Source organism: Chanodichthys erythropterus, chromosome 3, assembly GCF_024489055.1.
Source record: "Chanodichthys erythropterus isolate Z2021 chromosome 3, ASM2448905v1, whole genome shotgun sequence".
NCBI lineage: Eukaryota > Metazoa > Chordata > Actinopteri > Cypriniformes > Xenocyprididae > Chanodichthys > Chanodichthys erythropterus.
The window spans coordinates 22,602,186-22,628,687 of NC_090223.1; the positions used below are offsets into that span (position 1 = coordinate 22,602,186).

Consider the following 26,502-nt stretch of genomic DNA (forward strand, 5'->3'; position numbering starts at 1 on the left):
AGTAAATACCCACTACACCCTTCTCCCCCGATAGCTCAGTTTGGCTAAACTGCTAAACAAAAACTGAGATAAAGCGTCCTGTAATAAAGTAATAAAATGTTTATCTGGAAAGAAGATCTCAAAGAAGTAATGGACAACGTTCTGGTTCTGGTATAAAAGGTAAAGAGCAAAGCAGTCATGTGGGATCTTCTGCAGGCCCCCACAGAGAGGTGGGTGAATGTCTGAGGACATTCACCCATCCCTGTGTATATATGCATTTCTTTGAGTAATCGATGTTATGCATTTATCATTTCTGAATTGGCTTCTAATTGTCTAATTGTAATGTAATTGGCATGATCCATTTTTACTTGACAAATTTTTTTTATATTTGGTTGATTCTGTATTATTCTTAATCCATTATTTCTAGTAGATCAAAGCGAAGGTATTACCTCAAATCTGTGTTCAGGATTGGTCATACGAAAGGTTTAATAGATGGAGCATAGGGCACGTCAATTAAGTCCATTTCGATTTCTGACAATCACTGCCTTAAATAAGTTGCAGTTTTCGTAAATATATCAAAACTATGCTTTTTGTTACGAGTAAGCAGAGCGCGACTGACTTAAAGGTAGATATTTACCCTGCATCCAATGTTTAAGGTCAGACTGACGAGTTTGTGTCCGGGAAGAGTGCTCAAATCGGCCGAAGAAACTCTTCTAAAGCGATACTGGGACTGCAGTGAACGAAACTGTGTATATAAACTTTGTGTGTATATTATTATATATAATATATATATATATATATATATATATATATATATATATATATGTGTGTGTGTGTGTGTGTGTGTGTATATTTCTCTGCTTTTTTGTGTTTTTAACTGTTTTTTGCATATTTTATATACATTTATCTTCTTACTGTTGTACAGCACTTTGGTCGGCCTGTGGCCGTTTTTAAATGTGCTTTAGAAATAAACCAAACTTGAACTTGAATTTGTCACTCCCCCTTTTATGCCTCTGAGGTCATCCATGAGTTATGAGACCAGTATAAGCACAGGTGACGCTCATTAGCAATCACTCATCTTGCTTGCCACACTAAAAAAAAATTCTATTATTTATAAATGGTATTACAACCTATTTATAAATAGAAACAAATTGTGAAGTTGAGAGATTCACACTATTCACTACAGAACGCTCACTGATCTCTCAATATAAATACAAATAGATAACACATAACACTTAAAGATCTATATTTTCTCACCTATAAGTGTCATAACACAGCAACACATTTATCATCTAGTTTTGAACACATAAACACAGCAGTAAAGTCACTCTCCTTGACCAGGATTAAGGAAGCTGGTTTACAGACACGCCTGTTTTCCACACGTCACTCAAACACAGAAGCAGGAAACTATTTCAGCTCCTCAGTTCAGAGAAACAGAAACTGGAGTATTGTTGAGCTGTTGTGTGTTTCTACCTCTCTGTATTCATGCAGTAAAATGGCAGAAGCCAGAATTTCAGTGGATCAGAATGTGTTCACGTGTCCAGTGTGTCTGGATCTCCTGAAGGATCCAGTGGCTATTCCCTGCGGACACAGTTACTGTAAGATCTGTATTACAGACTGCTGGGATCAGGAGGATGAGAAGAGAGTCTACAGCTGTCCTCAGTGCAGACAGACCTTCAGTCCAAGACCTGCTTTAGCTAAAAACACCATGCTGGCTGAAGTGGTGGAGAAACTGAAGAAGACTAAACTTCCTGCTGACTGTTACGCTGGAGCTGGAGACGTGCCGTGTGACGTCTGTCCTGGAAGAAAATACAGAGCCGTCAAGTCCTGCCTGCTGTGTCTGGAATCTTTCTGTCAAACTCATTTTGACCACCATGAGGAGTTTCACTCTCGTAAACCACACAAAGTGATTGATGCCACTGGACGACTGCAGGACATGATCTGCCGTAAACATGATAAAGAGCTAGAAATGTTCTGTGTCACTGATCAACAATGCATCTGTGTGCTGTGTAAGGAGTATGAACATAAAAACCACAACACTGAATCAACTGAAGCACAGAGGACAGAGAAACAGGTATGAACTGAGAGGAATTGTTCATGCAAAAATGAAAAACTGTCTTCATTTACTCGACGTCATGTCATTCAAAACCGGTTTGACTTGTTTTCTTCAGTGGAATGTAAAAGATGATATATTAAATAATGTTTCATCTATTTTGGCCTAACCATTAAAAGTTGTAGTTTATTTTATTAAAAGTATATTTTAAGCACATATTTTGATTAACAAATGAATAAAATCATTGATCAACTCATGTATATGGAGTCCAAATCAAATAAGGTGAAATCAAAACCATCAAACTTCACTGGTGTTTGTGTCATGACATCATGATGTTTAGTCACGTGACTTGAATATTTAAGAACCAATGAGGTTTGATGTTATTTAAGCATCACCATATTTATAGCTGATGCATTCTTCAAAATATCTTGCGTCCCACAATAGACAGAAAGTCATACAGGTTCGGAACAACAATGTGGGCGAGCAAATGATGACAGTTCTGTCAGGACCACTATCGTCAAATATGATAGATAATGCATATAGTTTGTATTGGCAGTATGGTTCTGTTCTGGGCAAGAACTCCCTGTACATCCATGCAGCCTAGCATGGATAAGAGCAGGGAGAGCAGCAATAAACCCCCCAGGTTAAACAGAACAGGACCAACATGCAGATATCATTAAATGTCATGATTTAACATACACATTTTTCGAGAATTAGTCTGATTCAGGGGAAATAATGAGGCCAATCCTGACTGATGAGAGGAAGAGCTGGGGATGGAGGAGATAATACTGAGGAGCTTATATTTAGATGCCATAATAGGTGTCGTATTCCTATAGGTAGACGCAAGTCACCTGGGAGTCAGCTGATGCAAGCTTGACTGATGTGACCTGCCAGAACTGACGCTAAGCTAGATAATTAAAACTTTAGGGTGAAATAGTATGAATCTAGGCACTAATAAAATAATGCTGACACTTTCATATTCATTCATAATTTCATTTCAGGAAACTATGAATCTGAGGTTTGAACCAACATTATAGCCTTACCATGCTTGATCTTTAACCACTCCACCAATTCTAGATTAATGTGATTTAATTTTCTTTTGTGACAGTAGTTTTATGTGTCATTTATTGGTTTGTCCTCCAGAAACAGCTGAAGGAGACGCAGATGAAGATCCGTCAGAGAATCCAGCAGAGACAGAAAGATCTTCAGCAGCTGAGAGAGGCTGTGGAGTCTCATAAGGTGAGTCTGGAGAAGAAGAGAAGTTTGAGACGTCTCAGTTTGACTCTGTCAGTCCCGCTGAAGCCACTGTGTGATTGTGACGTGTGTCCTAACAGCGCTCTGCACAGACAGCAGTGAAGGACAGTGAGAAGATCTTTACTGAGCTCATCCGCTCCATTGAGAGAAGCCGCTCTGAGGTCACACAGCTGATCAGAGATCAGGAAAAGGCTGCAGTGAGTCGAGCTGAAGGACGACTGGAGCGACTGGAGCAGGAGATCAATGATCTGAGGAGGAGAGACGCTGAGCTGGAGCAGCTTTCACACACACATGATCACATCCATTTCCTGCAGGTAACAGAGATCTAGAAGAACAGGATCATAGTGGACTTGAGCAAGAGAAACATTTCATGAGAGCAGAATGAGACCAACTTGAACAGGAGAAAAAGCACTCCAAAGTTCAGCTTAATACATTTAATACAAATTTAAACTTCCACATTTATTTAATTATGCAAATAACATGCAATTAAGTGTCTGAAAACATTACATCCATCTGCACTTAATTATATTTTTAGTATATTTTAAAGTGGAAAATACAAGAGTTTGTAACATTAAATTATTGTTGGGCTGATTGTGTGAAAGTGCTGGACTGAAGTGAGTTTCTGAAGATAAATCAAGTCAACAAGAGTCACACAGATCTGATATAGTGCAGGTTATTGTGTGGAGCGGATGAGTTTTGATTTGTTTTCTGTAGAGTTTCCAGTCTCTCTCAGCACCTCCTGAATCTACAGACGAACCCGACGATCCCTTCAGTTTTCTCTTCTCTTTTGACGGCATGAGAGAATCTGTCCGTCAGCTGAGAGACAAACTGGAGGATTTCTGCAAAGAGGAGATCAAGAAGATCTCTGACAGAGGTAAAGTCCTGGGCCTCCTTTATAAAGATGTGTAGAAAGATCCGAAATGGGAACATATAAGAATTTCTGAAATATTCTTACTATTTATAAAACATCCATATGCACAAAAAAGTTCCCATTTCTTAAATCACAGTTCATCTTTAATTCAAATGCAATGTGAAGAAGCACATCAACTCCACAGAACAGCCACACATATCCCTTTATGGATCCGTCCAGCACATATGATGTAGAATAAAATCCATGGAATTTAGGATCAAAACTGATGTGTGTTTCATAAATGAGGCACCTGGATATTCATCTGCTCTCAGAAATGAGTCCTTCATCATATCATACAACATATTAGAATCATCTAGAAATGCCTTATATGAATGCATTTAACCTATTTTTCACAGTCACCAACATGAATCCCAAGACCAGGAACGACTTCCTACAATGTAAGTCACTGAGAAAACAAGCAGAAAAACTCACTGAATGTGTTCATGTTCTTCCTGTAGAAGGTGAAAGAAATCATGATAGAAGAGTTTAATAACTGATCATGTAAATTATGATTTAGTATATCTGGTCATCTGCACTGAGACACTGATGATACGCTGAACATTGAGCCATGAAGAGTTCAGATACATTAAAAGATCAGATTCATAATTCCTGATTCTGATTGTTTCTCTCCATCAGATTCCCATCAGCTCACTCTGGATCTGAACACAGTGTTTATAAAACTACGTCTAACTAAGAAGAACAGAGTGATTACTGACACTGACACAGAGCAGCCGTATCCTGATCATCCAGACAGATTTGATGTTTATTATCAGGTGTTGTGTAGAGAGAGTGTGTGTGGACGCTGTTACTGGGAGATTGAGTGGAGTGGGAATTATGTGTTTATATCAGTGTCATATAAGAGCATCAGCAGGAAGGGAGGAGGTCATGAGTGTTTCTTTGGACATAATGATCAGTCCTGGAGTTTGCACTGCACTCCCTCCAGATACTTATTCAGACACAATAACATAGAGACTGTCCTCCCTGTAATATCCTGTTGTAGAATAGGAGTGTTTGTGGATCACAGTGCAGGAACTCTGTCCTTCTACAGCGTCTCTGGAGACACAATGAGCCTCATCCACACAGTCCAGACCACATTCACTCAGCCGCTCTATCCTGGGTTTAATGTTTGGTCTGGATCATCAGTGAAACTGTGTTGATGTTTCAGAATAGATTGAGAGAGATTTTACCCAAAATACTTTGAGCTGCATGATAAATCAATAACAATGAGATGTTACCGTCTTTTATTTTCTCTTCTTTACATGTTCACATGATTTCCCATGGCTTATTTTTTGTGAATAATCTGCAAGTTTTCGGGGGTAAAACTGACTTCACACAAAAATGTATATAGTCTGAAACCACATTCGTTTCTTTATCCAGATCTGGGGAATCAAGTCTTTGATATTTGCATTGAAAATTAAAGTTATGATCAGATCGTCCCAATGGAGACAACGTGGAGACAGAGAAAGAGCCTTTAATGTTGCCAGAACACTTGCCAGATGTCTTTTTTTTCCCTGGTGCAACAATTTTGATTTGAATTTACAAAATGTCTTCTGGGTGATCAAATTGCAGACGGATCATTTTAAATGATGCTTATGAAATATTAAACACCCATCAAGTAGCTGAATTTTCATTTTAACTTTGTCAAAGCATAAGACGTTTTTATGGACATGTCCATGTTTTTGTGGAGACCTTCCATTGACATCACTATTTTTCTATCACTTATCCATAAACTCCAACATCACAGTAATTCAAACAGTTGATTACTAAAAATGGTGTTTAGTATATTATATTTCAAAAAGTTCATTGAATAACATTCACTTCTTTTAAAAGTTTTTAAATAAATTGTATAAAATTAAACATGCTTCTAAAACAGTATTAAACATTTATTTATAAAGCAACTCACATTTTTCAGAGAGCAGAGGGAAAAACACTCCTTACTTTTTTTGATGTCCTTAACATGAATAAAGTTGAAGTCTAAAAATCTCTCTCTCCAAGTAACTTCATGCAACTGTGCTGTGAAACCTGAGACAGAGGGGGTGGATGAAACATTGTTTTGTCCGTGCGAACTTTTATTTCAAAGCATAAAATGTAAAAGTTTAAATTACATCTTTGAAAAAGTCTTAAGTCAAATCTACCTAGAAGACTGATTATCTGACTAAAAACCTAAAGTATAATTTTTATTTATCAGTGTATGTGTAAAATGTTGGGGTCTCACACATTGTGTAACATTTTCAATAATTCCTTAATTAAATTTAAATATTCTTCCTAGAAGTCTACTGTATCAGGATAATATCTGATGCCGTACGGTGGAAATGATTTTGCCTGAATTTAACCTAAAGTATTATTTATATGTATGTATAAGTATTCCATGTTTCAAAGTTTAAAGCAACAACTTGTACTTAGTCATCTTAGATCTCAATAATACAAAAAAAGATTCAAGCAACATTTTTGCCCATGAGACACACAATGTTTTAAGAAATAAACTGCAAATATTTAATATGATTTTTTTTTTAAATCCAAAAGTGAAGGTGTCTCTGTGTTTGAAGCCTCACAACTCGCACATAACTCAGAACGAGGGCTCAACATTGCTCTCGTTTAGTTTAAGTCGTATCTTTAAGAAAATCACACATTTTCAGGGAGAGTGAGAGAGAGAGATCAGATGTTCCTCTATGTTGTTCCTATGAAAAAAAGTATCTTGAGTGACTATTTAATTTTACTCATCTTATTTCAAAGCATTATTTTACTTTAAACATCAAATAAAAAAAGTGGTCATATGTTGTCATACTATTTTGCTGTGCCTGAACTCTGCATCTGACATTCTGTACTATCTATGATCTAGAATGGCACAAGTTGGCATTTGTCACTGTGGACACATACCCTTCACTGAAAATATACAAAAATATATAATATCTACTCAAAAATATGTATAATTAAAAAAAAAAAAAAAAAAAAACATCTGTGTGTCACAATTATGACACTAACAGGAAGGATGTCCTTTGACCCCCAATGATTTAAAGTGACCCTACAAACAACATTTTTTCAATTGAGTGAATCCACACATGCCAGGGTCTTTCAGAAGATGCGACTCCACAGGGTCAGTCAGTCTCCTGAGATTGTTTAATTTCCCTTAGCAACCAAAGATTAGGCCAAATCCCTACCAGGCATGTCCGCATCAGACTCCGTGGTAGAAAATGTCCTTGCTGTTAAAACCTAGTATATCTGTTAAATGTGTTTCTTTGTGTTTTAAAAACCACACATTTAAACTTTAAACTTTTAGTTGACGCATAGATCTATATGATTTTACTTTTGTTATTTCTATAAAGTTTCAATTCCTAGTAAATATAAAACAAAAGAATAATGTTGAAATATTTTTTGCTACTATGTTTTTAAGAATTTTATTACACAGTTCCTCACACAATGAAAGCATTAACGATAGCCAAAGGCTCACAATGGGTGAAAACACTACATATGTAAGATAGTTTTTCCTAAAATCAAATACTGTATTACATTTTTTAAAAGATAATCTTGCTATAAAGTATGAATAAAAAGTTAAAATCAAACATATATTCATACCCGTTTGTTCGGACACACTGCCATTCATTGTTTTATAAAATGTGCTTTTATTATTTCTACAAGGGTTCATACTACTTATCAGTATAATAAATATGAAGTTAATGCTGTCACAGACACGCCAGGCTCCACCTCACCACAGTACCCACGCACTCAATCTCCAGCTTATTAATCACCGCCACCTGCACCTCATTCACTCTGCAATCACCAGCACTACAAAGCCACCACTCTCACACACACTCACTGTCCGGTCTCGTTTGCACTACTCCATGTATATGCTTACCTTAAGGACTCCCCATCGACATACTTACCTGCTCCAGCGATCTCCTTCATCTCCTTCGTCTCCTGGTCCCTTCGTGTGCTTACCCTTCTGTGTGTGTGAGTGTCTCCAACGTCTCCCTCCATCTCAGCTCAACTCCTGGATCCCCAAACCACACAAGGACAGTATTACTTTATATTCATCTCTCAAGAACCTGATAACAGCCATTATCACTCTGTGTTCCACATATTGTTCAATAAAGCTCACCTGGATTGCTTTTATCTCTGCCTCCGTGTCTATATCATAACAGAAGACCGGACCATAACAACTTAACGGCATGAGTACCGACGATCCATTCCAGGAACTCGTGGACGTGCTGCGTCGAGCACTCACACCACAGCCCTCAACATCGTCATCCCTCAACACGGCTGTCTCCGCACCCACCAGCACCGCTCCTTCACCTGCATTCACCGCCAGTCCCATGGCCAAACCGGCGCCCTACTCTGGATCGGCGGAGGAATGCAGCGGATTCCTTCTCCAATGCGAACTGGTCCTGGAGATGCAGCCGCACATCTACACCACAGACACGGCTAAAATAGCGTTCATTATTTCACAACTGCAAGGGAAGGCTCTGCAATGGGCAGATTCGCTATGGACCCAGAAAGGCCCAGTCGTCCAATCCTATTCGGCGTTCGTCTCCCACTTCCGGGAAGTATTTGGGAAGCCTTTGACTGATTCCACGACTGGTGAGAAACTTTACAATCTAAAGCAAAGAAACCTCTCTGTTAACGAATATGCCTTGCAGTTTCGAACGCTAGCCGCCACCAGCGGATGGAACGAGCAAGCCCTCATCACCACGTTCCGTCAGGGAGCTGGAACCCTCCGTGCGGCTGCATCTCGCTGCATACGAGGACTCCATGGGATTAGAACGCTTCATCCAACTCGCCATCCGCGTGGGGTCCCGTATGCAGTCGTGTATTCAAGAACACCAGGGCCAGTCATCCATCACCAACCTCCTCCGTCGATCTGAACCCGTCAGCTCCCCAGAACCAGCCACAGAACCCATGCAAATCGATCATTCTCGTCTCACTCCTAATGAAAGACAAAGAAGGCTGGCCCTGAATCTCTGTCTCTATTGCGGGACTATGGGGCACAATCTCTCCACATGCCCAATACGTCCTCCTCGACCCGTGGTGAGTGCAATATTTCCCTCCATTCAGAAAATGAAACCACTCACTACAACTGTAACCCTTACTGCTGCTAACATCTCTGTTCCAGTGGTGGCGCTCCTTGATTCAGGGTCAGCCGGAAACTTCATCATCAGGCACCCTCTGTAGACAACTCAACCTCAAGATCTCTCCTTCACCGACGAGCTATCAAATCCACTCCATCACGGGCAAACCCCTAAGCCGCAGACACATCCGTCACTGCGTGGGTCCACTTCAACTCAGCATCGGAATCTTGCACACTGAACACATCCATTTGCTGGTTCTGGAGGAATCCACCGCTGACGTGGTTCTAGGGCGCCCATGGCTGGAACAACACAACCCCAACATCTCCTGGCGCACGGGCGAAGTCCTGAAGTGGGGCGATCACTGCTTCCCAGACTGCTTCCCAGCGCTTCCTGTTCCGAAATCTCCACTCTCCAAGCCTCTTCTCGTGAACGCCACGTCCATCGAGAGTCCTGTTGAGAAGCGCTCCGTGGATGTCCCCCCGGACTACGCCCCCTTCAGTGACGTTTTCTGCCCGCAACGCGCCTCCAAGCTTCCTCCACACCGGCCATGGGACTGCGCCATCGATCTGCTGCCGGGTGAACCAGTGCCCAGGGGACGCATATACCCCCTGTCCATACCGGAGGAGAAGGCCATGGAGGAATACATCAAGGAGGCACTCGAACAAGGTTACATCCGCCCGTCTACTTCCCCTGCTGCTTCAAGCTTCTTCTTCGTGGCAAAGAAGGACGGAGGCTTGAGGCCCTGCATCGATTACCGTGCCCTCAACAAGATCACCATAAAGTTCCGCTATCCACTTCCCCTCGTCCCAGCGGCCCTGGAACATCTCCGCGGTGCCACTGTGTTCACCAAGTTGGACCTCCGCAGCGCGCCACAACCTCATCCGGATACGTGAGGGGGACGAGTGGAAGACCGCCTTTGTCACGCCCACAGGACACTACGAATACCTCGTGATGCCGTATGGCCTGGTCAACGCCCCCTCCGTATTCCAGGATTTCATCCACGAGGTGCTCCGGGAGTTTCTCCATAAGTCCGTTCTGGTTTATATAGATGACATCCTCATCTACTCCCGGAGCTTGGCCGAACATCGCCACCACGTTGCGGAGGTCCTCCAGCGCTTACGGCAGTTTCATCTCTTCCTCAAGGCGGAAAAATGCTCATTTCATCAACCCTCTGTCCAGTTCCTGGGGTACGTGATTGATCACAGTGGCATCCGGATGGACGAGGGGAAGGTCTCCGCTATACAGTCCTGGCCCACTCCTACTACTATCAAAGAGCTCCAAAGATTCCTAGGTTTCTCCAATTTCTATCGCCGGTTTATCAAGAATTACAGCACTATCGTCAGTCCACTCACCAACCTACTCCGTCACCAACCCAAGTCTCTGTCCTGGTCTCCTCAAGCCACCAATGCCTTTGAGACCCTGAAGAAAGCCTTCACCACCGCTCCCCTCCTCGTCCACCCTAACCCGGACCTCCCGTTCGTCGTTGAGGTGGACGCATCTACCACCGGAGTGGGAGCGGTCCTTTCACAGCAGCAGGGGACACCAAGTAGACTCCATCCATGCGCCTTCTTCTCCCGCAAGCTCAACCCGGCGGAGGTCAACTACGACATCGGTGACCGCGAACTCTTGGCCGTCAAGCTTGCCCTTGAGGAGTGGAGGCATTGGTTGGAGGGAGCTACTCACCCGTTTCAAGTTCTCACTGATCACAAAAACCTCGAATATCTGAAGGCCGCTAAGAGACTCAACCCTCGCCAAGCTCGCTGGGCGATGTTCTTCTCTAGATTCAACTTCTCCATCTCCTACCGTCCTGGTTCTAAGAATACGAAAGCTGACGCCCTATCTCGCCTCTATGCTCCTGAGGAAAAGCCCGAAAAGCCTGATACCATTCTGCCGGAGTCCATCTTCGTGAACCCCATCCAGTGGTCCGAAGAAACTATTCCCTCCACCAATGCCTCCACACGCACTCCGCCGGGTTGCCCACAAGGCTTGCAATACATCACACGGGCACGTCGCACTCCACTCCTGCACAGCATCCACTCTTCACTTGGCACTGGTCACCCGGGGGTCAAGGAGACCCTCTCGTTGCTCAAACAACGCTTCTGGTGGCCCAACATGGCCAACGACGTCAGGAGGTACGTGCAGGGCTGCAGGGAGTGCGCCATCTCCAAGAAACCCACGCCATCTTCCCACCGGCAAGCTCTTTCCTCTGCCCGTTCCTGAGAGACCCTGGTCACACCTGGGAGTGGACTTCGTCACCGATCTCCCCGAGTCTGACGGTCACACATGCATCCTGGTGGTGGTGGACCGCTTCTCAAAGTCCTGCCGTCTGATACCCCTGGAGGGTCTACCTACCGCCATGGCCACCGCAGAACTAATGTTTAATCATGTTTTTCGCTATTATGGATTACCTGAAGACATCGTCTCCGACAGAGGACCCCAGTTTGTCTCACACGTCTGGAAAGCCTTCTTCTCCCTCCTGGGTGTGACCGTCAGCCTATCGTCTGGATACCATCCTCAGTCGAACGGGCAGACGGAACGGAAGATCCAGGAGATCGGCCGCTTCCTGCGTACCTTCTGTCACGGCCACCAGAACTCCTGGAACCAGTACCTGGGTTGGGCCGAGTACGCACAGAACTCTCTCCGCCAAGCATCAACGGGACTAACACCCTTCCAGTGCGTACTCGGCTACCAACCCCCGATGTTCCCCTGGGACGGGGAACCCTCCAACGTTCCGGCAGTCGACTACTGGTTCCGGGAGAGCGAGAGGGTGTGGGACTCAGCTCACCACCAGCTGCAGAGGGCCCTGCGCAGACGCAAGATGGCAGCCGACCTTCGACGCTCCGAGGCTCCTGTCTACCAGCCGGGGCAGAAGGTCTGGCTGTCCACCCGGGACATCAGGATGCGTCTGCCCTGCAAAAAGCTGAGTCCCCGCTTCATTGGCCCGTTCACCATCCTTCGGCAGATCAACCCCGTCACCTATCGTCTCCAACTCCCGGCACAGTATAGTAGAATCCATCCTACATTTCACGTGTCTCTACTCAAACCTCACCACCCTTCTGTTGTTCCCTCCACAGAGCCTGACGTGGCAGCCGCCGAGCCCCCTTCCTCTTCTCCTAGAGGACGGCACAGCCTACGTGGTCCACGAGATCTTGGATTCCCGGCGCCGTGGTGGTAAACTCGAGTACCTCGTGGACTGGGAGGACTATGGTCCCGAAGAACGCTCATGGGTTCCCAGGAATGATATCCTTGATCCTCTTCTGTTACAGAACTTCCATACCAACCATCCAGACAGACCTGCCCCGCGACCCAGGGGAAGACCACCACGACGTCGGGGTCCGCGGCCCTCAGGAGCGGGCCGTGGGAGGGGGGGTACTGTCACTGACACGCCAGGCTCCACCTCACCACAGTACCCACGCACTCAATCTCCAGCTTATTAATCACCGCCACCTGCACCTCATTCACTCTGCAATCACCAGCACTACAAAGCCACCACTCTCACACACACTCACTGTCCGGTCTCGTTTGCACTACTCCATGTATATGCTTACCTTAAGGACTCCCCATCGACATACTTACCTGCTCCAGCGATCTCCTTCATCTCCTTCGTCTCCTGGTCCCTTCGTGTGCTTACCCTTCTGTGTGTGTGAGTGTCTCCAACGTCTCCCTCCATCTCAGCTCAACTCCTGGATCCCCAAACCACACAAGGACAGTATTACTTTATATTCATCTCTCAAGAACCTGATAACAGCCATTATCACTCTGTGTTCCACATATTGTTCAATAAAGCTCACCTGGATTGCTTTTATCTCTGCCTCCGTGTCTATATCATAACAAATGCATGATGAAACAAGAATATCATGCTACCAAATACTTTTGTTTTTAAGATTTTTGTGTTTGTTTGTTTTTAAATACGACTAAACCAGATGTTCAAACCTGTTCTTTTGACAGACTATTAGACAAAAATAATTTTCCTGTGGTGTTGAAATAGGACTTATTTAAAAGTTTCAGACATGCTACAATCATGCGATACAAGGATGTGGCTGAAGATTCATAATAAACAAAGACAAGAATAGGTTATTTTCATTTTGAAACTAATATTGCATACCCTTTTAAAGAAGAAATTCAAACAATCATTATACAGGTATTATATGTACACAATTTATGTATGTACAACATATAAGATACATTTAGCTATAATGTAAACATAATACAGAAATCCTCTTTTCTGATCTATTGCAAAAGATTGTAATTTGTAAATGGCATTTTTTCCACTAGCAGATGACACTGTTTACAATTTTTAGTAGTTTGTATATATGTACAGTTTTAGATAAAGACTGCTCTCTGAGTTTGGTCAAACATGCAGCTACTTGCAGAAAATAATGAAAACAAATGATACTACTACTACTACTACATGAGTGTTTAAACTAAAACTGTAATTGTTCTTTTAGGCCATCTTCTGGTCTGTCTATGAAGCAGTCACAAGACACATAATGCATCAACGTTTTTCTGTTACATTACAGCTACACTTCTGTTAAAAAGACAGTACTTAACGTCTGATACACTTCAGTGTAATGTGAGACCATGTTGGAGTGTCGGCTCACTTGGCTGTGTTCTGGCAGTGGCTCATCAAAAGTGAGCCAGATTTGTCCCAGTAATTGTTGTCAGATTTGGCTAGGCTTTGGATGTGCAGATTTGGCCCGATTTTGCACTGAGACACGCACATTTAGCCACATTCGGCCCGATTACAGACCATAACTGGCTGGTCTGATTTTGGATGAGATATGGCCGCACAGACTTGGACCAATCTGTGGTCTGCACAGACCCCAAACGACGTTTGCTCAAAAAAAAAAAAAAGTCCTCTTTGTCCAAATGACATGAAACTTTGTACAGTTGTTAACACTTTCTAGATCTACAAGAAAAAAAAAAATTGGAATGATATCTTGTTTTTATGTTAGTGTAAAAAAAAGGGGTCACACTCAGAAATGGAATTTTGTAACAAAATGTTTGTTTTTTTTAAAAAACAAATGTAATTTTACTCTGTTTATTAATGTTTTTACTTCATATTTGTGCAGTTTTTGGAGGATTTGTCATATCTTTTAAATTTATATAAATAAATAAAAAAAATTTTTTTTATACAAAAACAGCTTATTATGTAAAATTCACTTTATAAAAGACCCACATTTCTAACTTTCATTCATGGGGATAACATGGATAATTTGACATGGTTTAGTGTAAGATTTTTGCCCATCTTTTGGAAAATGCAGTTTTAAAAGTAAAAAAAAATATCACTTTTACCAGTAGATGGCTGCAGAGCTCCACTATATGCTATGTGCTATTTGACTGACTGAAAGACATCTTTTCACAACTATTTTTCAGTTGGATTTATATCTAAATATTATGAAATCACAATTATGACAATAAAAGACAATAAAAAATACTTTTTTGTCAAAGTTTAGCATTTTTTTTTTTTTTTGTACTGAAAAAAATACGTTGAAAAAATATTGATTTTGAGGATGAATTTTGTCCATTTTCTAAGTGGAGTCTCATCATAATGTAACAATATTGAAAAACTGATTTTTTTCATTACAAAAAATACTAAACTTTGACAAAAAGTAGCCTTTATTGTTATAATTGTGATTTCAGAATATTTAGATATAAATCCAACTGAAAAATACTTGTGAAAAGATGTCTTTCAGTCAGTCAAATAGCACATAGCATATAGTGGAGCTCTGCAGCCATCTACTGGTAAAAATTATAGTTTTTTACTTTTATATCTGCATTTTCCACTTTTATAAAGTGAATTTTACATAAAAAAGCTGTTTTTGTATAAAAACCTATTTAAAAAATATATTTTTACATTTATTTATATAAATTTAAAAAATATGATAAATCCTCCAAACACTGCACAAACATGGAGTAAAAACATTTTGTTTAAAAACAAACAAACAAGTATTTTGTTACAAAATTGCATTTTGTTGCCTGGGGTCTGTGGAGACCTCGAAGACCCTGAGTGTACTTCCCAAACGAAGACCGCAAGGGTTAAAAGAGCAACAGAACAGCTGGTCATACAACAACTTTTCACTTTATTGTATGATGTAAAACTTCTCTTCCAGTAATAAACAAGTTTCTGGAGCCATGTGTTGTAACTGGGGTTGTGGAGCAGCTTCACGACTGAAAGCAGTTTGGAGCAGTGCAAAATCCTATTTTGAAAGGTCAGCTCGTGATCTGCCAGAGCTGAACACAGGAGAAAGGGTCCGTATGAAGTCCCCATTCTAGGGGATAATCCTGCACTCTGGAAGGTCATCACCTGCCTTCAGAAAGTGGCACCACAATCTTATCTTGTGAATGTTGGTGGATCCCTATATAGACGAAACAAAGTGCACATAAGAGCGGCACAGTCAACTACCACACAAGCATTAGTCAGGACCAAACTCCAGTTGCTGGAAAAAAGTGTTGCAGGGGCCCTTTCACCTGCTGACTCACCTGACCCCGTCAAACCCACATCATCAGATGGACACACTTACACTAGGGCTGGCCGATTGTCCAAACCACCCAAGAGGCTGGATTTGTAAGTTAGAAATGCTGCTGTGGCAGTTTTTGAAAAGGAGAAGAACTGTTAATGTAACAAGGACTCTATAGTCAGCGATACTTCAGGTAATTAGTGCCCAATTTGAAGTTTATTGCAGTTGCTTTAAAAGTTATGTGGTCTAAAGTTTATATAGTATTTTGTTCTTATTTAGTTCTTATTTGTAAAATGGGGACTCTTTTAGTTTATATTTGTAAAAGGGGATGTTACGGGAAGTAATGGATCGTGTGATCGGCAGTCGATTGCTTTAGTCATGTTGTTTTCTTGCGGCTCTTTTGTCAATACAGTTTCTGAGCTGCACTCGCATGTCTGCCTTTTATGTTATGCTTGTACTGCTGCATAAACATCCCCTTTGCTTTATAAAGATCAGAAAGATAGGGTTGCAAAGTTTATTCACACACTTGTAAATGAATACAAGATTTTAAAATCAACTCTAAAATGAACCAGCAGCCAATGGAATGATTCTAAAATATGGTAATTTTTTAAGATATATTTTTATGATTTTGTGTGTAATCACAAAGAGTGTAGCTGGAGTTAAACTAGAAATTTTTAAAATCAAAAATTTTGAGTTTCTCATTCATAAATACCACTTTTATCAGTCATTCATTTAAACAGAACTCACAATTACTGTAACGAAACGGGACTGAGGCAGAGATCCATTTGCAGCTTTATTTAAAGTGAGCGTAGTCATACAGGCAGGGTCAATCAGGAGCAAACAGGAACAGCGAGGGACAGGCAGAATCGTGGTCAAGATACAGGCAGAAGATCAGGGCTGGCAGATATCATTCACAGAACAGGATGGCAAGGCAAGGGTCAAAGGCAGGAACAGGAACAGACAGGGAAACAGGATAATCACAGGGAAACGCTTAGAATTGACACACAGAGTAATCAAGACTTCGCAAACTGGTGGTGTGAGTGTGAGTCCTTTATAGTCCTGGTAATGATGTGCAGCTGGGTGTGATGATTAGTGTGGAGTGATTGTGAAGTGAGTGCAGGTGATAAGCAATGGAGGATCATGGGAAATGTAGTCCGGGATGTGACAGGAACAGACGTTGATCATGACATAACGCCCCTCCCCGGAAGGCGCGTCCTCGCGACGTGAAGGAACAGCTAGGGGAGGGGGTGGGTGCATTGGAGATCTAGTAGCAGCCAGGAACGGGATCTCCAATGCAGCCCCTGGAACTCGGGCAGCCACGGTGGGTCAGGTGGCTCGGGCGGCCACGGCAGGTCAGGTGGCCTGGGCGGCCACGGTAGATCGGGTGGTTCAGGCAACCACGGCAGGTCAGGCGGCTTAGGCAGCCACGGCAGGTCAGGCGGCTTGGGCAGCCACGGCAGGTCAGGCGGCTTGGGCAGCCACGGCAGGTCAGGCGGCTTGGGCAGCCACGGCAGGTCAGGCGGCTTGGGCAGCCACGGCAGGTCAGGCGGCTTGAGCAGCCTCGGCAGGTCGGAGTCCATACATGGCCTTAGTGGCCTACAGTCCATTAATGGCCATAGGGGTTTATAGTCCATGGGCGGCCCTAGCAGTTCGGAGCACGCTGATGGTTGCGGCCGTGCAGGGTCCCCACCCACAAGCTCCCCACCCTCTGGTATATGGCCCCCCCCCCAAAAGTTCTTGGGGAAATCAACGGTGGCCATGGTCGATTCGTGGACAAGGAGCTCGTGGGGCGCTGGCAGGGCAAGTAGCACAGGTTCTGGAGTGGACTCGATGGCTGGAACACCCCCTATGTTCCTTGACACCAAAGGGGCGACCATCTTGCCCGTAGGCACTGGCGAAACAGCCATCTTGTCCATCGCATCCAGAGAGCTGAGGTGCGTTGCAAGCGGCGAACTTGAGAGCGTTGCAAGCGGCGGGCAGAGCGTTGCAAGCGGCGAACTTGAGAGCGTTGCAAGCGGCGAACTTGAGAGCGTTGCAAGCGGCGAACTTGGAGAGCGTTTGCAAGCGGCGATCTTGAGAGCGTTGCAAGCGGCGAACTTGAGAGCGTTGCAAGCGGCGAACTTGAGAGCGTTGCAAGCGGCGAACTTGAGAGCGTTGCAAGCGGCGAACTTGAGAGCGTTGCAAGCGGCGAACTTGAGAGCGTTGCAAGCGGCGAACTTGAGAGCGTTGCAAGCGGCGAACTTGAGAGCGAAGCGGCCAGCGGGGCAAACGGCTGCTCTGAGACGGCAGCAGGCCGTTCTGGGACAACAGCGGGTTGCTCTGGGACAACAGCGGGTTGCTCTGGGACAACAGCGGGCTGCTCTGGGACAACAGCGGGCTGCTCTGGGACAACAGCGGGCTGCTCTGGGACAACAGCGGGCTGCTCTGGGACAACAGCGGGCTCGGGCTGGCAGACTGCTCCCAAGTCCATAGAGCTCGAGTACATCCTCCACGCACGCATGACAGCCAAGACATAAAAAGTGAAGACAGCCCTCTTGGCCATCACAGGACTGACAGGGAAAGCATGCTGGACTGGAGTGGACTCACTGGCTGGAGCGGGCTCGGGAACGGATACACTGGCTGGAACGGGCTCTGGGTGATCAGCGGAGACGTGACGTTGCTCTGGGCGATCAGCGGAGACGTGACATTGCTCTGGGCGATCAGCGGAGACGTGACATTGCTCTGGGCGATCAGCGGAGACGTGACGTTGCTCTGGGCGATCAGCGGAGACGTGACGTTGCTCTGGGCGATCAGCGGAGACGTGACGTTGCTCTGGGCGATCAGCGGAGACGTGACGCGTTGCTCTGGGCGATCAGCAGAGACGTGACGTTGCTCTGGGCGATCAGCGGAGACGTGTCGTTGCTCTGGGGCGATCAGCGGAGACGTGACGTTGCTCTGGGCGATCAGCGGAGACGTGATGTGATGTTGTTGTGGTGGCCGCCATTTTGTGAGTGTTCTCTTTAGCGGCCGCCATGACGTGATTCACTGTGGTGTCGCATTCCTCTGCGATACCCACAGTAAAAAGTGAACCGACAGTGAACAGGGCAAAGTCCAGAAATTCCATGAGCGACCCTCGGGGACCATTGGTAAGTAAGCAGTTCTTTAATGGTTCGTTTAATCCATAGGTAAAGAAGTCAATGAGGGCGTGGTCCGGCAGATCAGATAAATTAGCAATCCCCAAAAATTTCTGGATATGTGCCTCGAGAGTACTGTTACCTTGACGCAGGCTGACGAGACACCATGCTGGGTCCATGCTGAGGCTGGACATGCTCACCGAAGCTGCTGGATCTGGGTATGGCGAAGTCTTCTGTAACGAAGGCGGGACTCAGGTAGGGATCCAAATGCAGCGTTTTATTAGAAGTGAGCGTGGTCGTACAGGCAGGGTCAAACAGGAACAAACAGGAGCAATAAGGAACAGGCAGAGTCGTAGTCAGGGTACAGGCAAGGATCGAGGCAGGCAGCAATGAGTCGTAAAACAGGAATCAGGCAAGATCAATCACAGATAGACAAACAGGATACAAGGAAACGCTCAGAAATGTAACACGAGTGAAAACAAGACTTCGCGATCAGGTGATGAGTGTGTGAGTCTTTTATGGTCCAGGTAATGCATGGCAGCTGGATGTGGTGATAGTGTGGAGTGATTGTGAAGTGAGTGCAGGTGATAAGCAATGGAGGATCATGGGAAATGTAGTCCGGGATGTGACAGGAACAGACGTTGATCATGACAATTACAATATATTTAACTTGAAGGGCACATAAACACAGCAGTAAAGTCACTCTCCTTGAGCAGAAATGAGGAAGCTGCTTTACAGACACAACCTGTTTTCCACACGTCACTCAAACACAGAAGCAGGAAACTATTTCAGCTCCTCAGTTCAGAGAAAGAGAAACTGAATTATTGTTGAGCTGTTGTGTGTTTGTGTCTCTCTGTATTCATGCAGTAAAATGGCAGAAGCCAGGATTTCTCAGGATGAGTTCACATGTCCAGTGTGTCTGGATCTCCTGAAGGATCCAGTGGCTATTCCCTGCGGACACAGTTACTGTAAGATCTGTATTACAGACTGCTGGGATCAGGAGGATGAGAAGAGAGTCTACAGCTGTCCTCAGTGCAGACAGACCTTCAGTCCAAGACCTGCTTTAGCTAAAAACACCATGCTGGCTGAAGTGGTGGAGAAACTGAAGAAGACTAAACTTCCTGCTGACTGTTACGCTGGAGCTGGAGACGTGCCGTGTGACGTCTGTCCTGGAAGAAAATACAGAGCCGTCAAGTCCTGTCTGCTGTGTCGGGAATCTTACTGTCAAACTCATTTTGACCACCATGAGGAGTTTCACTCTCGTAAACCACACAAAGTGATTGATGCCACTGCACGACTGCAGGACATGATCTGCCGTAAACATGATAAAGAGCTAGAAATGTTCTGTGTCACTGATCAACAATGCATCTGTGTGCTGTGTAAGGAGTATGAACATAAAAACCACAACACTGAATCAACTGAAGCACAGAGGACAGAGAAACAGGTATGAACTGAGAGGAATTGTTCATGCAAAAATGAAAAACTGTCTTCATTTACTCAACGTCATGTCATTCAAAACCGGTTTGACTTGTTTTCTTCAGTGGAATGTAAAAGATGATATATTAAATAATGTTTAATCTATTTTGGCCTAAACATTAAAAGTTGTAGTTCATTTTATTAAAAGTATATTTTAAGCACATATTTTGATTAACCAATGAATAAAATCATTGATCAACTCATGTATATGGAGTCCAAATCAAATAAGGTGAAATCAAAACCATCAAACTTCACTGGTGTTTGTGTCATGACATCATGATGTTTAGTCATGTGACTTAAACATTTAACAACCAATGAGGTTTGATGTTATTGAGGCGTCACCATATTTATAGCTGATACATTCTTCAAAATATCTTGTGTCCCACAATAGACAGAAAGTCATAGGTTTGGAACAACAATGTGGGCGAGCAAATGATGACAGAATTAAAACTTTAGGGTGAAATAGTATAAATCTAGGCACTGATAAAATAATAATGACACTTTCGTATTCATTCATAATCTCATTTCAGGAAGCTATGAATCTGTGGATTAAACCTACAGTATAACCTAACTATGCTTGATCTTTAACCACTGCACCAATTCAGGATTCATGTAACTTTAATTTTCTTTTGTGACAGTAGTTTTGTGTGTCATTTCTTGTTATTGGTTTGTCCTCCAGAAACAGCTGAAGGAGACGCAGATGAAGATCCGTCAGAGAATCCAGCAGAGACAGAAAGATCTTCAGCAGCTGAGAGAGGCTGTGGAGTCTCATAAGGTGAGTCTGGAGAAGAAGAGAAGTTTGAGACGTCTCAGTTTGACTCTGTCAGTCCCGCTGAAGCCACTGTGTGATTGTGACGTGTGTCCTAACAGCGCTCTGCACAGACAGCAGTGAAGGACAGTGAGAGGATCTTTACTGAGCTCATCCGCTCCATTGAGAGAAGCCGCTCTGAGGTCACACAGCTGATCAGAGATCAGGAAGAGGCTGCAGTGAGTCGAGCTGAAGGACGACTGGAGCGACTGGAGCAGGAGATCAATGATCTGAGGAGGAGAGACGCTGAGCTGGAGCAGCTTTCACACACACATGATCACATCCATTTCCTGCAGGTAACAGAGATCTAGAAGAACATGGATCATAGTGGACTTGAGGTTATTGGCTGAAGTGTGGAGCTGATGAGTTTTGATTTGTGTTTTCTGTAGAGTTTCCAGTCTCTCTCAGCACCTCCTGAATCTACAGATGAACCCGACGATCCCTTCAGTTCTCTCTTCTCTTTTGACGGCATGAGAGAATCTGTCCGTCAGCTGAGAGACAAACTGGAGGATTTCTGCAAAGAGGAGATCAAGAAGATCTCTGACAGAGGTAAAGTCCTGGGCCTCCTTTATAAAGATGTGTAGAAAGATCCGAAATGTGAACATACAAGAATTTCTGAAATATTCCTACTATTTATAAAACATCCATATGCACAAGTAATGCTCCCACTTCATAAATCACAGTTCATCTTTAATTCAAATGCAATGTGAACAAGCACATCAACTCTACAGGACAGCCACATATATCCCTTTATGGACCAATCCAGCACAAATGATGTGAAATAAAATCCATGGAATTTAGGATCATTTAGGACCGATACATGCGTTTCATAAATGAGGCACCTGAAGATTCATCTGCTCTCAGAAATGAGTCCTTCATCATACAACATATTCGAATCATCTAGAAATTTCTTAATGCATTTAATATTGTCATTTCTCTTCACACTGTTCATGTCTGTTTATTTCCACAGTCACATTCACCAACATGAATCCCAAAACCAGGAAAGACTTCCTACAATGTAAGTCACTAAGAAAACAAGCAGAAGAACTCACTGAATGTGTTCATGTTCTTCCTGTAGCATGTGAAAGAAATCATGATAGAAGAGTTTATAATTGATCATGTAAATGATGATTTGCTCAAGATATCTGATCAGCTGTACTGAGACACTGATGATACGCTGAACATTGAGTCACGAAGATGTAGGGAAAACACCCTAAGAAGTAAAATTAGCTCAAATGAAGTAATTTATTAGGGAATTATAAAGAGTTGTAAGTTTACGACCGAGCAACTGATTTGTCTAGCGTTCATTTGCTCGAGCCATAATAAGCTCTTCTAGGGGATATAAATATCCAACAATCGTGAAAACACTGATTAGAGCCCGGTAACTTAAGATCGCAGTTTAAGACATTAAATCATAGAATGACATAATACAAGACACTTTCTTTAAAAAAAATCTACAAGAGATTTTATTTATTCTAACACAAACACACGCACATACACACACACATACATTCATACACGTTGCAGTAAGAAGGAAATAAGAGAGAAAGAGTTTTGAAAGAGAGAGAGAGAGTGATATGATTAACAGAATTCCTATCAATGCATTTCAAAGACCCGAACGAACCATGAATCATTAATTTAATTAAATGCACCAGTTCAGTTTTCATCTGGAGGTACTTGCTTGCGTTGACTTAAAGGTGAATTTCCCTCGTCATGCAGAGAAATTAGAATAATTTCTATTAAATGGAATACAATACATTTTAAACAGATCTCATTCAAGTCAGGATATAGACCTTATTTTCTAGAGAAACATGCACGCCGCCATCTTTAGAATATTGTCTCTGAACTTCCGTTTTCGCGGTAGCCCTGTATATTTCTATGGCAGCGCTGTTGAAGAATAATTAGCTGGTGAAGTGGATTTACGTGTTGTAGAGTTAAAAAAAGTTATCATGAGCATTGTAATGTTTAAAGCGGGCGTCTTAACAAATGTCAGTAGAACGGGGAGATTTTAAAATGAGCAGTTCATTCATAAATACATAAGATCGCTGTGTAAATACAAGCCGGGAGTCAAAAGACAACGAGCGCAGTGCTGAAAAAGGGCGGGGCTACATAAGGTCTATAGGAAAGGGGGAAAGAATCAAATTAAGTCCAAATAAGGCATACTTTCAGTCATTCAGTCAAGAGTTAACACATTTACGTGGATTGTGAGTGTTCTAAAGCCTAACTGTTTACAGGTAGTACTTGTGGACACATAATGCAAAATGTATGTAGTTAAAAGATGTTTGATAAGTCCGTTAAAATTGCTGGAACAATTTTGATGCAGTTTTAGTTGTAGAACAGTCTTCGTTGGCTTTTCTGTGAAGTAAGGAAACCAAAAGGGTCTGCATTGTGACCCTTTGGTTTGTCAGATCAGACAGATTCATAATTCCTGATTCTGATGTTTTTTTTTTTCCTCTCCATCAGATTCCCATCAGCTCACTCTGGATCTGAACACAGTGAATAAAACCCTCTATCTGTCTGAGAAGAACAGAGTGATTACATTCACTTACACAGTCCAGCTGTATCCTGATCATCCAGACAGATTTGATGGGTGGTCTCAGGTGTTGTGTAGAGAGAGTGTGTGTGGACGCTGTTACTGGGAGATTGACTGGAGTGGAAATTATGTGTTTATATCAGTGTCATATAAGAGCATCAGCAGGAAGGGAGGGAATATTAAGAGTGCGTTTGGATTTAATGATCAGTCCTGGAGTTTGGACTGCACTCCCTCCAAATACTCATTCAGACACAATAACATAGAGACTGTCCTCCCTATAAAGTCCATCAGTCATAGAATAGGAGTGTTTGTGGATCACAGTGCAGGAACTCTGTCCTTCTACAGCGTCTCTGGAGACACAATGAGCCTCATCCACTCAGTCCAGACCACATTCACTCAGCCACTCTATCCTGGGTTTAATGTTTGGTCTGGATCATCAGTGAAACTGTGTTGATGTTTCAGAATAGATTGAGAGAGATTTTTCCTAAAATACACTCATCTAAAGGATTATTAGGAACACCATACTAATACTGTGTTTGACCCCCTTTCGCCTTCAGAACTGCCTTAATTCTACATGGCATTGATTCAACAAGGTGCTGAAAGCATTCTTTAGAAATGTTGGCCCATATTAATAGGATAGCATCTTGCAGTTGATGGAGATTTGTGGGATGCACATCCAGGGCACGAAGCTCCCATTCCACCACATCCCAAAGATGCTCTATTGGGTTGAGATCTGGTGACTGTGGGGGCCAATTTAGTACGGTGAACTCATTGTCATGTTCAAGAAACCAATTTGAAATGATTCAAGCTTTGTGACATGGTGCATTATCCTGCTGGAAGTAGCCATCAGAGGATGGGTACATGGTGGTCATAAAGGGATGGACATGGTCAGAAACAATGCTCAGGTAGGCCGTGGCATTTAAACAATGCCCAAATGGCACTAAGGGGCCTAAAGTGTGGCAAGAAAACATCCCCCACACCATTACACCACCACCAGCAGCCTGCACAGTGGTAACAAGGCATGATGGATCCATGTTCTCATTCTGTTTACGCCAAATTCTGACTCTACCATCTGAATGTCTCAACAGAAATTGAGACTCATCAGACCAGGCAACATTTTTCCAGTCTTCAACTGTCCAATTTTGGTGAGCTCGTGCAAATTGTAGCCTCTTTTTCCTATTTGTAGTGGAGATGAGTGGTACCCGGTGGGGTCTTCTGCTGTTGTAGCCCATCCGCCTCAAGGTTGTGCGTGTCGTGGCTTCACAAATGCTTTGCTGCATACCTGGGTTGTAACGAGTGGTTATTTCAGTCAAAGTTGCTTGAATCAGTCGGCCCATTCTCCTCTGACCTCGAGCATCAACAATGCATTTTCGCCCACAGGACTGCCACATAATGGATGTTTTTCCCTTTTCACACCATTCTTTGTAAACCCTAGAAATGGTTGTGCGTGAAAATCGCAGTAACTGAGCAGATTGTGAAATACTCAGACTGGCCCGTCTGGCACCAACAACCATGCCACGCTCAAAATTGCTTACATCACATTTCTTTCCCATTCTGACATTCAGTTTGGAGTTCAGGAGATTGTCTTGACCAGGACCACACCCCTAAATGCATTGAAGCAACTGCCATGTGATTGGTTGATTAGATAATTGCATTAATGAGAAATTGAACAGGTGTTCCTAATAATCCTTTAGGTGAGTGTACTTCATGATAAATCAATAACAATGAGATGTTGAACAGTCTATTTTCTGACCCATTAAAAGAGGATCAAAAATGAAGATCTGCCAGATCAGAGAGATTTAAGTCATTTTGAAGATAAGAATAATAGACAAATCATTCACGAGAGAGATTGTATGTGTTTACAAGATGCTGAAATAATACCAGCAGTCAGTCTGTGTGTTTCTTCTGTTTAAAGGTACAATTTGTGATATTTTTTTCCACTAGAGGTCGCTAGAAGCCTATTCAAAACAAAGGCGTAGTTTGATGACGTAAAGTTTTAGAGTGGAAACTTAGGACATGTGGTCTCCATCTCAACGGACGGTGCAAAGGAATAGGGATTGGAGTCTGGAAGAACTCATGTTCGTTTATGCGATTACTAACGTTACTGTAGTATGAAGCAGAGCAGGACCGAGTGTTGTGGGAGCTGAACGAGGCCGCTGGAGCGATTGATCAACACACGCCTCACGAGCAGCGGGACTTTTATTATGACACAGTCGCCGGCGCCGCTTCCGCTTTTCCGGTCATGAGTTTACGGGAGCTGTCCTTGTCGACAGAACCAGCGGCAGATGGTAAACAGTAATTATGTTCCATAAATAATTAACACAATCCACCATAAAACGTGCAAGAAGTAAATAAGGAACTGCTTGAAGCAAGCTAGTGGTTTGCTGGACGCTAGACTCTACTTCCGCATTTGTCCACGGCACTGTTGTCATGTGGTTTCTACGTCAGTATTACAAATTGTACCTTTAAGTCGAAGCATGTTTCAGGGGTTTTGAACAGGTTGTTGTTTTTCCTCACGGTGATCTCTGGCGCCCTCTGCTGGTCTGATGTCACTATGACCTCATTTCCTGCACTCTGTGTTGCCCTGCTTATTAAATCTGGTCACTGACCTATCTGCCTGTGGCTCTTTCTTCCTAATTTAATGGTTTTACACGTTACAAAAATATTTTATGTAAAAAAGAATAGACAAATACTAATAGGCCTACTCAAAACTGTGTTTTGAAATATATGTAGACGAACTTTTCAAAGTGAAATTGAGAAAATGTGATTGGGGACATAGGAATTTGGCTTCAAAAAGTTTATTTTATAAGTTTTAACTTAAGTTTTAAAGTTTCTTATATATATATATATAT

General features: G+C 43.1%; 1 protein-coding gene across 1 annotated transcript; it reads left to right on the forward strand.

The window, feature by feature from the left end:
- Nucleotides 1-1,371: 1,371 nt before the first annotated feature.
- On the forward strand, nt 1,372-26,229 carry LOC137004206 (uncharacterized). The gene is made up of 15 exons (XM_067364400.1): nt 1,372-2,053; nt 3,176-3,271; nt 3,367-3,600; nt 4,001-4,160; nt 4,553-4,594; nt 4,833-5,346; nt 9,963-10,148; nt 10,333-10,805; nt 11,016-11,263; nt 19,666-20,277; nt 20,989-21,084; nt 21,180-21,413; nt 21,507-21,666; nt 22,088-22,135; nt 23,581-26,229. Exons 1-15 carry the CDS (start codon nt 1,475-1,477, stop codon nt 24,102-24,104), a joined length of 4,206 nt encoding a protein of 1,401 aa, XP_067220501.1. The 5' UTR covers nt 1,372-1,474; the 3' UTR covers nt 24,105-26,229.
- Nucleotides 26,230-26,502: the final 273 nt, after the last annotated feature.

Bases quoted from the DNA above. Each gene is read 5' to 3' on its own strand.
- LOC137004206 (XM_067364400.1), top strand. From the start codon at position 1,475: ATGGCAGAAGCCAGAATTTCAGTGGATCAGAATGTGTTCACGTGTCCA. The intron at 2,054-3,175 runs GTATGAACTGAG...TTTGTCCTCCAG, and splicing joins CACAGAGGACAGAGAAACAG to AAACAGCTGAAGGAGACGCA. The intron at 3,601-4,000 runs GTAACAGAGATC...TGTTTTCTGTAG, and splicing joins ATCACATCCATTTCCTGCAG to AGTTTCCAGTCTCTCTCAGC.